This window comes from Lissotriton vulgaris, chromosome 3_1 (genome assembly GCF_964263255.1).
Source record: "Lissotriton vulgaris chromosome 3_1, aLisVul1.2, whole genome shotgun sequence".
In the NCBI taxonomy this organism is placed as follows: Eukaryota; Metazoa; Chordata; class Amphibia; order Caudata; family Salamandridae; genus Lissotriton; species Lissotriton vulgaris.
In genome coordinates this window covers 153,568,302-153,583,649 of record NC_141689.1, presented here as the reverse complement: position 1 = coordinate 153,583,649, position 15,348 = coordinate 153,568,302, and the positions used below count along the sequence as shown (strand labels likewise).

The 15,348-nt window shown below is 49.4% G+C and overlaps 1 protein-coding gene across 4 annotated transcripts in view; it reads left to right on the top strand.

The window, feature by feature from the left end:
• Positions 1-15,348, top strand: part of UNC13B (unc-13 homolog B) — a 3,024,149-nt gene that overhangs the window by 2,730,608 nt on the left and 278,193 nt on the right. For all 4 annotated transcript variants that reach the window (XM_086960243.1, XM_086960242.1, XM_086960241.1 and 1 more), the window contains one exon: positions 4,117-4,240. In XM_086960243.1, coding sequence (XP_086816369.1) covers positions 4,117-4,240 — 124 coding nt within the window. The remainder of the gene's footprint in view (positions 1-4,116; positions 4,241-15,348) is intronic.

The following is a 15,348-nucleotide window of genomic DNA, read 5'->3' as shown; positions in this document are numbered from 1 at the left end:
CGTATGACACCTTACTCGACATGGTTTGATAAAGCGATACCAGAGTTGGCATATAACTGCGAGGATTATAATGCACTTGAGAGTATATGGTATGCGTTATCATGGAACAGCTATTAGGACTTGGTTCCGCAAGCTGCAAACGCGCTCAGCTCATGCCAGAGCACCATCTCACACGATTCCAAGCACTCTGCCTTCAGGATTGTCAAGGCCTGCCATAGGAGTGACTGATAGGAATCTGTGTGTCTATTTTAGGGTTAGATATAGGTAGACTATATCTAAAGCAAGGGGTGTTTACACCACCTTGCCCCAGCTGTCGTGCAGCCAGTTGTCAGATTTAGATGGCCAGCCAGGGGTGGCATAATACATGCTGCAGCCCCTGGTAGGCCCTGGGTACACCTATGCCCTGAGTTACAGGGTCTGATAAGGTGGCCCAGTACCAATTGGATATGTACCTAAGGTACATGGAATCCATTTTACAGAGAGAGCAGTAGGCCTGGGGTCCTGATTGGCAGGGTCCCAGGCCAACTAAGTCAGAAAACCAGCAAAACACCAGGCAAAAAGTTGGGGGCAACCATAGTCAGGTATCCACCTTCATACACACGTCCTGCCAGCCCACCGGCGTTACCTGCGGTTCACGGTAGGCCGCGAGCACTTTCAGTTTACCGTGCTCCCCTTCGGGCTTACCAGCGCCCCACGGATGTTCACAAAAATGATGGCGGTGGTCGCAGCTCATCTGCGCAGGTTAGGGGTTTCAGTCTTCCCCTACCTCGACCACTGGTTGTTGAAGGCGGGCTCGCCCCGAACAGTCGTCTCCCATCTCCAGACTACGGCTGACCTCCGGCACTCACTGGGGTTCTCCATCAACGTGCTGAAGTCACACCTATTCCCCTCGCAGAGGCTCCTTTTCATCAGCGCAGTTTCGGGTTTATCTCCCGAACAGTGGGTTCGGAATATTCAGGCTCTGATTCCGGTCTTTCAGCCTTTATCCTGAGTCTCGGTCTAGTTGACGCTGCGGCTCCTGGGGCTGATTGCCTCCTGCATCCTTCTGGTGCATCACGCCCGGTGGCGGATGCGGGCTCTGCAGTGGGACCTGAAGTTTCAGTGGGCACAGCATCAGGGCAACCTGTCCAACTGCGTCCGGATCTCGGAGGGCACTGCGAAACAGTTGCAGTGGTGGCTCACGAGCTGCGATTGGGTCAGCGGCAAATCTCTCTCCCTTCCCCAACCAGAGCAAGTAGTTGTTACAGATGAGTCCCTCCTGGGATGGGGAGGCCACTTGGGAGAGAGGAAGATCAGTGGCCTCTGGACTCCGGCGGAGTCCCGGCTCCACATTAACCTTCTGGAGCTGCGGGCGATCCGGCTTGCTCTGAAAGCATTCCTTCCCTCTGTCCGGGGAAGTGTAGTGCAGGTGTTCATGGACAACACCACCGCCATGTGCTCTGCGCCTCTGGCCTCTGGACATGGCTGGAACACCAGGGCGTCACCCTGGTGGTTCAACACCTGGCAGGTTCCCTGAACACGAGGGCGGACGAACTCAGCCGCCGGTGCATGAAGGATCACGAATGGCGTCTGAACTCGGACGTGGCGCAAGGTCTCTTTCAGCAGTGGGTAGAGCCTTGGTTAGATCTATTTGCCACCGAAGAGAACGAACAATGTCATCAGTTCTGCGCGTTGGAATTTCCAAGGTGGCACTCGTTCGGCGACGCTTTTCATCACTAGTGGAATTGCGGTCTTCTATACACCTTTTCGTCTATACCACTTCTGCCCAGCGTGCTGAAGAAGATCTAGCACGACCGGGCCCAAGTCATTCTTGTGGCTTCAGACTGGGCACGAAGAGTCTGGTATCCCAAGCTCTTGAACATGCTCATCGATCCTCCGATCAGACAGCCTCTTCGAAAGGATCTTTTGTCTCAGCAGTAGGGGACGTACATGTCCAGCCTCCACCTCCTTGCGTGGAGATTGAGCGGCGACAGTTGATAGCTTTTAACCTTCCTCCCGAAGTCTGTAATGTAATCTTGGCAACCAGGCATCCCTCCATTAAAACAGTATATACTTGTAGATGGAACAAATTTGTGGCATGGTGCACAGCAAAGGCTGTGGATCCCTTTTCTGCCCTTCTTTCAGAGGTTCTCCTCTTAATTCTTTCTTTTGGCTAGCCGGACTCTGCTCTGGACACGGGAACAGCGTTTACAACGCAACTTTTACAACAAAGTACCTTTACGACGCAACCATTACAACGCAAGTCATTACAACGACGTGCGCTGAGGGGGCGCTCTAGGATAGGGAATAGTTTTAATTTACTATCCAACACCTTCCCTACTATCCACGGAGACTGGAGTTGGAATAGTAAATTAAACTATTCACTATCCAGCACCCCTCAACGCAAATCGTTGTAACGACTTGCGTTGTAAAAGTTGCGTCGTAAAGGCATGCGTTGTAAAACCATGGGTTGTAACGACGTACATCCTCTGGGCACTCTTAAAGGCTATCTTTCTGCCATTTCGGCCTTTCTTCGCCTTCCTGATCAGCCTTCTTTTTTTAAGTCCCCTATTGTAAACAGGTTTCTTAAGGGCATTACTCCTCTTTTTCCTCCTTCTCCTTTCGTAATGACCCAGTGGGACTTGAATCTTGTACGTACTTATGTGTTCTCCCTTTGAGCCACTACATAATTGTCCTCTTCATCTTCTTTTGTTAAAGACTGCTTTCCTGCTTGCCATCATCTCTGCTCGCAGAGTGAGTGAGCTTCAGGCTCTGTCTTCTAAGCCTTCCTTTCTTACTGTTCATCCGGACAAAGTGGTCTTTCGTACTACGCCCTCTTTTCTGCCCATAGTGGTTACCTCTTTCCACATAGGTTAGACCATCACATTGCCCAACTTCTTCCGGCCTCCGTACTCCACCGTCTGGACCCAAAAGGAGGGCTGTCCTTCTACCATGACCACACTAAAGAATTCCGGGTGGACGATCAACTCTTCGTGGGTTATGTGGGTGCCAAGAAAGGTCGGACCGTGCACAAATATACCATCTCTCGATGGGTTTTCCAATGCATCAAGATTTGTTATTCTTTGGCAAAAAATGAACCTCAAGTAGGACTGCCCTCCCACTCCATCATGGCGATGGCAGCCACTACTGCTTTGGGATGTTGAGTTCCGCTGGTTGATATCTGCCTGGCAGCCACGTGGGCATCACTCCACACATTCACTAGACTTTACTGCCTGGACAGCCAAGTCCGAAGAGATGGCTTCTTTGGCCATTCTGTTTTCCAGGACTTTCTGGTGTAAACTTAGTTCGCAGTCCCACCACTGGGGTTGGTATTGCTGGGGTATCTATTCTAGGTTAAGGAATCTATAACTACAGTCTCTTTCAGATGATCAAGTTACTTACCTACTGTAACGATGTATCTGTAAGAGACATATGTGGTTATAGATTCCGCCCCACCCATCCTCCCCATTGTGCGAACTGACTTCTATGGATAGGGAGTCCCTTCTAGGGCTCTGGTTATGGGCACCAGTGGTCAATGTCTTGCATGGCTCTGCTCATCTTGCGTGGAAAGTCGTGTCAGAACTGACGTGAGTGCACAGAGGCGGCGTATAAGTAGACACCCTAGCGTCATCCTGGCGACCACAACGCTGAAGACGGGCGCGGAGTCGACGGACGCCACCTACTGACGTGCAGGGGTACTGCTACAGAAAAATTCTCCAGATCCAGTCAGATGCCTGGGGATAATTCTAAGGTAAGGAATATATAACTACATATGTTTCTTACAGAGACATCGTTACTGAAGGTAAGTAACTTGTTCATCATGTCCACACATCCCATTTATTTTAGGATTATGAATTTTCTGTAGATTCTAATAGGCATAAAATCGCAATTTCTGGTGCAATAGAATATTGGTTAGCCATCAAGCCGTTGAAAAAAGAAGAGTTGTTTATACTTGTTTACGCTTATAATTCTAGGTTTTTACTGGCTGTTCTATGTGATACACTTCAAACTTTATGTGCAATAAAAATAAAATATAGAGCAAAATTTAGGTTAAGTAATTGCCTTCTTACCCTGAAAATACCAGGCCCTCTGTCCCTCATTTCTGTTAATTTCTGGTTTCTTTTTGGTTCTCTGCAGCTTGACACTCTTTGCTACAGTATGTGAGAAGACTGTGCTGAAACGAGTTCTTAAAGAGCTGTGGAGAGTGGTGATGAACACCATGGAGAAGATGATTGTGTTGCCACCCCTTACAGATCAAACGGTAAGCAAATTCATTGAATAATCCTCCTTCTTCCTCTCAAATAGTAGAGAACCTCATATCAACCCGTCCAATCAGGTTACAGAGCTTATGTGAAAAAAGATCATGTCTTCTTTTCTTTTTTGATTTTATTATATTTAAAGCAGTCCAGCATAAAAAAATGTACATAAAAGTAAAAAGTTCAAATCTAAGGTATGTCAGTGCAAGAGAGAAGAAAGGAGATGGTCTTTCTGATCGTTACTTCCAACTATGGATTCCTCGCCTTCAAATATCTGAACGATTTGAACAGTTATGCCCCTGCATGTCAAAGGGAAGCATTAGAAGGCCAATCTGGATTTGTCCCACCCCTGCCACCCTCAACCTGAGAAATTGGAAGGATGTCAGGTTGCCTCGCTGTGCTGCTACCCACCCCCTGCCGAGCAGCCAAGCTCGCAAATGATTCTGTTGCACCCCGAGTTTCCTTGTCCATCAGTGGCGTCTCAACAGCTTGAGGTCTTTTGGGAGACCATGTTCTAAATTTTCTGCACACTCCTGGCTCCCTCTGGTGTATCTTGGGTCAGGGCAGGCTGGGATACCCTCCGGCCCTCTGTGCCTCTTGAACGTGCCAGGTATCCGCTCTGATGTCTGAGATAACTTTCAACTTGGCACAGGAATCCATTCTCGTTCTTTTGACATCAATGCTGGAGGAAGACCCCGTTCCTATAGGGCTATCAGATTACGACCCCAAATTATCTTGACTCTGGCATAGGTTGTTTTCCGAAGCCACACCAACAGAGCAACACTATGATGATGACAACTTCAATATGGACTTGAAGGCAGTCAGTGGGCTGGGCACTTTCCCAAACACTGAATCTTCCTTGGACTGCCAACTGGAGAATATTCTTCTTTTGAAGAGGTAATGTGATGTGCAGCAGAGGTTTGTGATTTGCAGCTCCCAACCTTGTAAGTCAAAGCCAACATACTTACAGAGGTTTTGCTACTGAGTAGAGGTGGGCGAGCCTCTAAAAGCTCGACCAGGGCTCGAGCCTGGAGCCTGAACCCTGGCTCAGCTTGAGGTCCTGTTAGAACCTCGAACCAATAATGAGCTGAGCTGTCATCTGGCTTTTGCCTGCCTCCGACCCTCTACCTTTTTGCACAAAGACATCAAAACAAAGCATTGACATTTGAGGTAAAAAGGAGAGAAAAATGGATTCTTATTTAGTGGCTAATTTGTAGAAAGTGAAACCAGAAAATCCTAAATAATCACAGTTTCCCCTCTTAACAAAATTGTGTGTCCATAGGCAAATATTTTATTTTACCAGTCCTCCTTTTCCTTCACTATCCCATATGAAAACACCTTAAAATACATGAGTTAAAAATACCTGCTTTACAAAAGCCTATTATGTTTGAGAATATAATGTTGCTCTATTTTTTTTAAATCTGGGCCACATACAGGGTTTACATGACAACTGTCTTCCCTCTCAGTTTACTAATGACCCTATCCTCAGGGTGAAGGCAGGGGCATGAATAGTTAAATAAGTACTTCCCAGTGCAGTGCTATAATGCAAGGTATTAATGTCAAAGCTTACACATGTAAAAGCACATTTTTTTGGAATTTTGGAGAGACTTTATCATGTTAGTTGTATGATTTACGTAGCAAACATTTTCAGGGCTTGGCTCATGCTCAGCTCTACGAGCCAAGAAAGACCTTTGTATTGGATCTGGCTCAGTTCGCCCTGTTTTTTTGTTGGCTCACTCATCTCTACCACAGAGAAAAGCCTCATTAGAATCCTTACTTCCATTTAATGAAGCCATGAATGGCACCCTTATGGACATCTATGTCAAGACCTTTTCCTATTGACCAGACAGGTTGTGAGACGTCACAGACTGGCTCCAGGCAACACTGATTTTTTGATGCAGCACCCCATACCAGAATGTTTGGTGTTGTAGGCTGCCACCAGTAGGGTGAACCCCAATTATTTTCCCTCAACTCCTGTCAAAGAATCAAAACTCATTGAGGCATATGGGCATATGGGAAGCGGGTGTTCTCAGCCTGTCTAGCGCTCCAGTATGTCAATGCCAGCTGTTTCCTGGGGTGCAAATTATATCTGATAGACTTCTAGCTGCAGATTCCTTACCTTTGAATGTCCCAGGTGTCTGGCTGGATCCGTGATTTTTTGCTTGAGCAATACCCCTTGCGTGTGCCGTCGGGTGACACCATTCAGCTCCTCGTACCGGCATCGGTTATGACTTCGCGGTCACCTCTGTAGGCCGCCACCAGTCACGCGGACGTAAGTTGTTTCCTTTCCGCGCCAGCTAGGTGCAGATCCAGTAAGCTACCCCTCGGTTGCTTTTTGACAGGCCCTTTTTCAACTTTTGTCGACTTCGATTTTTTTTTTTCCATTTAGTGTGCTAGGATGGGTTTGAGGAAGATTGGGTTTATGCTGTGAGGTGCTTGTCACCTCATGATGTCAGTTACCGACCCCCACCTCGTATGTCTCTGGTGTCTTGAGCGCGACCACAATTCAAATTTGTGTTCAGACTGTCATGCTATGGCTCTGAAGGACGTGCGGGGGCGGACTATGAAGCTAATTACGGCCAGGCAGTCAACACCATCCTGCGAGACTCCGCGTAGGTCCCTGTCTGAATCGAAGAGGAGGACGCTGGACCACTCCCGAAGCCCCAAGTCATCTTCGTTCCACTTGAGGTCTTCCGCACACTCAGGTAAGAGGCACAAGAAGATGAAAACTTCCAAGCGGACTTCATCTTTACCTCAACTATCGTCCGTCGAAGAATGAGGTAAGGAGCACTGACGCTCTAGACACGGTTTTGCGGAGACGGGGTCGACTACGCGCCTCCCTCTCTTTCCGGGAGCTGAAGTGACCCCCCCCCCCCCACTCAAATGAAAGAATTTTTCGAGGCCATGCTCTGTGTCTTTGAGCGGACCTACCCATCTGGTGAGCTCTAGGGTCCCATCCGAGTCGACACAGTTGGTTCCGGCCACAGTGCCGGTGGGGCCTCAAGGATCCGATTCCTTATCTGGGTCGATGCCGGTCGTGCCGTCGTGACCTCCCCCTACAACGGACCTGAAGTCGGTGCTGCCGGTGCCAGCCCCATCCTTATCCCCAATGGCACAGAGTCGGAACTGCTCCACTGGATGCTTATTGAACTCCAGGGGTTCTATGTTGTCGCCTGAACACTTTGAGGATCTGTTAGGCTTGGTAGAGGAATAGGAGGGGTCTAGTGACCCTTTGGAACACCAGGATGACTCTGCAAAGCAGTTGGGCTGGTGTGGGGAACTTGGGTAAGCCAGTGGACTGGACGACTGTGGCTTCGGAGGAGGGGGCATCTTATGCCATGGTGGTTAAAAAGACGGCCAAGGTACTCAGACTAGAGCTGTCTTCCGTTCAGGTCAGGACTAATCTCCTGATCGAAGTGCTTCAGCCTGGGGCTTACATCTCTGAACCTATTAAGCACGTGGTCAAAGCCTAGCACATGGGCTCCTGTGAATAGGACAATTGCGTGCCACCATCACTCAGCTCCAGGTGGTCTAAAGTTCCTCAGCCAACACCCCACCCTCGAAAGCTTGGTTGTGAAGGCGTCTACATCCCAGGGCACATTCCCTTCAGCCCCTCCAGATAGGGCATCCAAGCGGCTGGATTCAGTGGTAAGATGTTTTATTCTTCCAGCCTGGCATTGCGGTCAGTGAATACTGCATGCTTAGTGGGACGTTTCTCCCACTCCTTTGGGAGACGGTTGTGCAAGTGCTGACACAAGTCCCTTAAGAGGCCGAGGCTGTGCTCTCTCAGGCAGTTAAGGACACGAGAGTTGCAGTAAAATTCACCATAAGTGTTGGCCTTGATACAACAGATTTGCTAGGCAGACAGATTTCCACAATAGTGGCTTAGAGGCGCCACGCCTGACTTTGGAAAACTGGCTTCTTGGGCGATGTCCAGGCAAATTTGATGCACATGCCATTTGATGGAACTCGTCTTTTTTTGGGATAAGGTAGACTCTGCCCTAGTGAGTTTCAAGGCTCCCGAGCTACGGCCATATCCTTGGGCCTCTTTTCTACACCTCGTGGCCAGTCTAGCTTTCCCGCCACGTCAACCCTATCCCAGCCACTGTCCTGCGCAGACTTCCAAATCCTTGAGGGAACGTGGACGTGGCTCATTCGGACCTAGGAATGGAAACCAGAAGTTGTCGGCGTCCTTGCCCTCCGCCGGAGCTGCCTCCAAGCAGTCGTAGTTCGCCTCTGCAAGACCACACCACTCGAGTTGGCGGAAGAACCCTTCATCATCCCCCCTCCCCCTCCCAACTCATTTGAAGTTGCTCCAAGGGGAAGTTACAGCTCTTTCGGCCAAGGGAGCTATAGAAAAGGTCCCAGTTTTAGAAGTAGGTGGTGGCTGTTATTCCTGCAACTTTATGATTCCGAAGAAGAACAAGGGGCTTCGGCCCATTTTAGATCTTTGGACAGTCAATCTCTTCCTCAAAAAGGAGAAATTCAAGAGGCTCACATTGGCTCAGGTCTTGTCTGCCCTAGACCAAGGAGACTGGATGGTGGCGTTGGACATGCAGGATTCATATTTTCACATTCCCATCCTGCCGGCCCACAGGCGTTACCTGCGGTTCAAGGAAGGCCACAAGCAATTTCAGTTTACCGTGCTCCCCTTCGGCCTTACCAGTGCCCGTCGAGTGTTCACCAAGTTGATGGCGGTGGTTGCAGCTCAGCTACGCAGGTTAGGAGTGTCAGTCTTCCCCTACCTATACGACTGGCTGTTAAAGGCATCCTCGCCCAGGCAGTCATCTCCCACCTTCAGACTATGGCGGACGTCCTGCATTCGCTGGGGTTCTGTATAAATGTGGCGAAGTCACTCCTGACTCCTTCTCAGACGCTCCCTTTCATCATAGCTGTTCTGGACATAGTGAAGTTTCGTGCTTATCTTGCGGAGCAGCGAGTCCAGGATATTCAGGTTATGATTTCTATGTTTCAGCCTCTATCCTGGATTTTGGTGAGGTGTACTTAGAGGCTGTGGGCTTAATGGCCTCCTGCAGCCTGTTGGTTAAGACATGCCAGGTGGCGTATGCCGGCTCTGCAGTGGGACATGAAGTTCCTGTGTGCAAATCTCACTGACGTGGTTCAGATCTCTGAAGGAATTGCGAAGGATCTGCAGTGGTAGTTAACGAATCGCGGTTGGGTCAGTGACAGACCTCTCTCCCTTCCCCAACCAGATTTCACAGTTGTGACAGATCCGTCTCTTCTGGGATGGGGCGGCCACATGGGAGAGGCGGAGATCAGTGGTCACTAGTCTCCTGCGGAGATGGGGCTCCACATAAACTTGTTGGCTCTCTGAGCGATTCGATTGGCTTTGACAGCATTCCTTCCCTCTGTCAAGGGGAAGTTGGTGCAGATGTTCACGTACAACACCACCGCCATGTGGTACTGTAACAAGCAAGGTGGGGTGGGATCGTGGACCCTTTGACGAGAGGCCCTGTGTCTCTGGGCATGGCTGGAACATCAGGGCATAAACCTGGTGATTCAACAACTGGCAGGTTCTCTGAACGCCAGGGCGGACAATATCAGCCATCTATGCCTTCTGAATGGCGTCTCCAGTCAGAGGTGGCACAAGGTCTCTTTAAATAGTGGGGGAACCTCAGTTACAGTTGTTCGCATCCGAAGAGAACCCACAATGTCAGCAATACTGCGTGCTGCAGTTTCCAGGGTGGCTATCGCCCTTGTGGCTCTGGACTGGGCGAGGAGAGGATGGTATCCAGAGCTTCTGAGTGTAGGCGAGTAGGGTCTGCTTCCTATGGTCACCCCCACTTTTTGCTTTTGTTTTACTGGTTTTCGACTTAGATGTGGCTGTGGGCCTGCTAATCAGACCCACAGACCAGATGCACTCTCTCTAAATTCAAGCCATGTACTCTAGGTACATACACAATTGGGAATTGGGTCACCTTGTCAGCCACTGTAAAAGTGTACCCTAGGTACTCAGGGCATAGGTGTAACCAAGGCCTACCAGGGGCTGCAGCATGTATTATGCCACCCCTGGCTGGCCACTCAAATAGACACAAGTGGCTGATCACTCAGCTGGGGCAAGGTCGTGTAATCACCCCTTGCTTAGGTGTAGTATTCCTATACCTACTTACATATAGACACATAGTAACCTATAAGTCACTCCTATGGCAGGCTTTAACAATCCTGAAGGCAGAGTGCTTGGTTCTGTGTGAGATGGTGCTGTAGCATGAGCTGAGCCTGTCTGCAGCTTTCGGAACCATGTCCTAATAGCTGTTCTATGATATTGCCATACCATATACTCTTAAGTGCATTATAATCCTCGCGGTTAATGCTAACTTTGATTTGGGTTTATCAAAAGATGGTGTGTAAGGTGTCATGCACTTTGAAATACTACCCCCTCGCCAATTCTGGCAACGGGGTAGCATTCCACCCTTCTAGAGGGAGAAGACATGTTAGTTCTTACTATCCCGGTTAAAGTTAACCAGAGCCCCAGCATCAAAAAATGGATGCTGCTGCCACAGACACAAGTCTGACCTCCTGGTGCTGGGAGTCCTTCCAGTCATGGAGGTTTGGACAATAGGTTTACTGCTTGGGGAGACAGGAGGATGTGTATTGGGACAGGGAGGGCTGAATAGAATCAGACACTGCCTGGAGCACTCTAGGTGCTCCATGCATACACCAGTTCAAACCGGTTGCTGGGGCACTCCAGCCCCAGCTCTGGCGCGAAATTGCACAAAGGAAAGGAGGTGTAACCACCCCCTTCCTGGTCCCACCCATAGGAGGGACCTAGTGAGCAAACCAGCCCACTTTAGTTGTATAAAGGTAGGAGCTGACCCAGGAGACTTTAGATTAATCCTGGAATCAACTGAAGACGAAACTCTGGACCCTTCGACATTCACTGAAGACTGAAGAAATCTCCCTTGTGGCCAAGGAGTGACCACCCTGGGCAACCAAGCACCATCCAGCAACGCTACGGCTTGCTTTGTCCCTGTTCCCGCCGGAACCCGAGCACAGAGCCTGACAAGACCTCGCCTCCCGGATCCCTCTGACCCCACTGCACGACTCCAGCATAGCTGAGCCCTGTGGAAGGCGTTGGGACCAGTGGAAGCAGGTAACTTGGAAAGTCTGCAACTTGCTAACAGCGCAGCTCCTGAGGCCTCCTCGAACCTGTGCACTGGGGACTGAGACACCCCGACACCGAGCTCCACCTGCAACAAAGACCAGCCCCCACACTCCACGAGATCTGTGTGGGGCCCTTCTGCTTGTGTTCTGCTCGACGCGTTGTCCGGTTGCTGGCCCGTTGACTAGTAGCCCCTGGCGACGATCCTTTTTGAAACTCCATGGCTGGTCTGGTTGCTCCAGACTGGCCCTTGCTTCCCTGAAACGGTGAAGTACCTCAGACCCTCCTGGTCTGCATCAGAAGCCTTGTGTGTATCGTGCGTGGGTTGCCTTTGCTTAGGCTTGTTGGCTCCGATCTTGAAGCCGACCCCTCCATCTTCGAGAACCTTCGTGGGACAGCTCCTCTCCAGGTCCGCGTGGCTGCAACTACAAGCTTCACCCCAGCACCTGATTGCTCCTCGACGACGTCTGGTTCCTTCCTGGTTCCACCTGGTCACTGGCTAGTGACCTAGACACTGTCCCCTCTGCTTTCAGGTCCTCTTCATCCTCGATCCACCCTTGGATCCACCCGGACATCTTCCTCCTGGTCGCCTGCAGCATCTTTCTTCACAGGCTCCATAGACTTCAACGGCGAGACCTGACACATCTTCACACCTATGCACCCGCTTCCTGTGGGTGAGGTAACGCGAGTACTTTGGTGATCTCAAGGGTATTGACTATCCAAATGTCTAGGTTTTTAGTTTTATCCTTCTAACTAGACCGGAAGTGTCCTAAATCTTCAATTACTTACCTTTTACGTTCCTATTGACTTTCTATTGACTCTCGCGTGAGAGTACTGACTCTGCACACGCCGCCTGTGGGCCTCCTCCTCCTAACCTAAGGGTCAGATAGTGTAGCCCCAGCGATGCTCTAGGCCTTCTCCTTTCCCAAGTCGTGGTTCTTATACCACTTACTTAGTATATCATTTTACGCGCCCCTAGGGCCTAACTGTAAATTGTGCTATTTAAAGTATTTCTAAGTGTAACTTGTTATGTGCTTTTGCCTCTGATCTCATAAAGAGTTCAGAGGAGTGTGTTAGTAAATAAATACATATATATTTTATATATATCCTGTGTGGTGTCCTTTCATTTGATATTCAAGGGGTTACATATGCTAAAACAGCGGGTTTTACATGTCCTCAAGAGTCTTTTAGCCTAAGACTGTTTTGTCCATGCTACCTCTAGGATAGCTGGTCTAAAAGGTTGACTTTACAACCATCACCATAAGGGTTGTTTGGACTGGTGCAAGGTAGAATAGTGAACATCATATACCAGGCCAACTTCTCACACTGAGAATGAGTGTCAATCCTCCGTACAGGCTGCCGCTTCTGGAGGATCTCCTGTTACAGCAGCAGGGGAGGGTTCTCCACCCGAACCTGTCAACTCTGCCTCCATGCGTTTAGATTGAGCGGCTGCAGTTGATGGCTTTTGACCTTCCTCTTGAGGTCTGTAATGTTATTCTGGCGGGCAGGCGTCCCTCTACGGAGTCGGTATACGCCTGCCGTTGGCAGAAAATTGTACTATACTGTACCAAAAGGTCTATTGACCCTCGTTCTACTGACCATACCCTTGCCCAGCAGGGCTCTACTTTGGGAACTCTCAAGGGTTACCTTTCTGCTCTGTCTGCTTTTTTGGGGCTCCCAGACCAGCGTCCCCTCTTTAATTCCTCTATTGTAAATAGATTTTTGAAAGGGTTGGTTCATTTATTTCCACCTACACCCTTTGTTATGCCACTGTGGGACCTTAATTTGGTCCTTACTTATCTGATGTGCTCTCCTTTCGAGCCTTTGCACAATTGTCCCCTCCGGCTGTTGACCATCAAGAAAGCCTTCTTAGTGGCGATTATAATCGGCCAGGAGAGTGAGTGAATTGCAGGCGTTATCCAGCTCGCCTCCTTATCTTATGTCCTTTCCTGACAAGGTGCGTCTCACCTGGACATCATTCTTGCCAAAGGTAGGGACCCCATTCCATCTTGTAGTTTAAAAAAAAAATGGTCTGAGTTAGGCCAAAAAGGTCCTTGTGTAACAAGGCTACTATTAATTAAGGTGTAGCTTTCATCTAGGTTAGTGGTTGAGCAAGACAACCAGCAACATCGGAAAAACAATGTTTGAAGGGACACAAGGTAACAAAGGTGACATCACATTTATTAACATCCTAAACGGATTGTCATCCAACATTAAGGAGCTAGTCCTGGTGCTCACACAAAACGTGAAGGTGCGTGAAGTGATAAGTGATGGTGACTTCAAATTTCATCGCAATAACAACGTATTACAAAACTCTGTGAGTATAAAGTAGTATTAAAGGAGTTTTGGTTGCGAAAAGTCGACGGCGATTCGATCTCCTTAGTTGGAGATTATCATCAGGACAAGAAACATGTGAGCCGATAGGATATAGATGAAAAGACAAACTAGGCATAGTAAACCAGCATTTAAAGTATTACTCTGACACTATAGAATTAACCAGCATTTGAGGCATTACCAGTCGTAAGTGAGAGTAATGCAGAACATTGACAGTATCTGAATCTATATAATTAGGTAATATTTAATTAATTAAATTAAATCACACATAATAAGTATGAAAGTGAAATGGAAGGATGGGGTCTAAGTGAAGGTGACCTATAAGGTTAACAGACAAACCAATGGTCCCAAAACCATGACTATGCATAGTAAAACACCATTTGAGTCGTAAGTGAGAGTAATGCAGAGCATTGACAGTTTCTGAAACTGTATCATTAGGTGACATTTAAATAATTGGATTAAATCACGCATAGTAAATATGAGAGTGAAATGGAAGGATGGGTTCTAAGTGAAGGTGACCTTTAAGGTTAATAGTATAGGAGCGGCAGAAGAAAGAACCTCAACTCTGCCCAGGTGTCTACCTGAATCTTACTGAGTGGGTGAAGCGCCTGTGAGCCAAAGCGGGAGTGTACTGCAGGGGGGTGGATTACGGGTCATGAGGTGGCCGAGTGACACAATGGCATGAAAAACCACCTGCGTGAAATCGCAGGAAGGTGGTAGTAATTTACAAGCCCTCCATCACCACACATCGCCAACGCTGAGGGATTAAGGGCCCATTCCACCAGGGGAAAGGCTGCGACTACGGCCATGGCACTGGGTCAATCAATCAATCAAGTAATTTGTAAAGCACGCTACCTACCCGCTAGGGTCTCAAGGCGCTGGGGGGAGGGAGCTGCAGTCACTGGTCGAAGAGCCAGGTCTTGAGCAGTCTTCTGAATGCCGGGAGGTCAGTAGTCTGTCGTAGGTGGAGGGGGAGGGCATTCCAGGTCTTGGCGGCGCGGTGGGAGAAGGATCTGCCCCCGGAGGTGGTTCTGTGGATGCGCGGGACGGCGGCCAGGGAAAGGTCGGCAGAGCGGAGTTTCCTGTTGGGTGCGTAGAAGGAGAGTCTGCTGTTGAGATAGGCTGGGCCGGTCTTGTGGAGTACTTTGTGTGCGTGGATCATGAGTTTGAAGGTGATTCTTTTGTCGACGGGGAACCAATGCAGGTCTCTCAGGTGGGGGGTGATGTGGTCTCTGTGAGGGACGTCTCGAACCAGGCGTGCGGAGGCGTTCTGGATTCTTTGGAGTCTGCTGATGAGTTTGGCCGGGGCTCCGGCGTAGAGGGTGTTTCCGTAGTCTAGTCGGCTGCTGATGAGGGCGTGGGTGACTGTTTTCCGAGTGTTCATTGGGATCCATCTGTAGATTTTGCGGAGCATACGGAGGGTGCGGAAGCATGCAGAGGAGACTGTGTTGACTTGGTTGGTCATGCTGAGCGGGGAATCGAGGATGATCCCTAGGTTGCGTGCGTGATTGGTCGGTGTCGGGGGGTTCCCATGGACGGAGGCCACCAGGAATCATCCCACGCCGAGTTCAGCTTGAGACGGCTTGCCTCCATTCAGTCGGCGACGGCCTTTATCCCCTGGTACAGGTTGGATTTGGCGATGAGGGGGTCCTTGGTGAG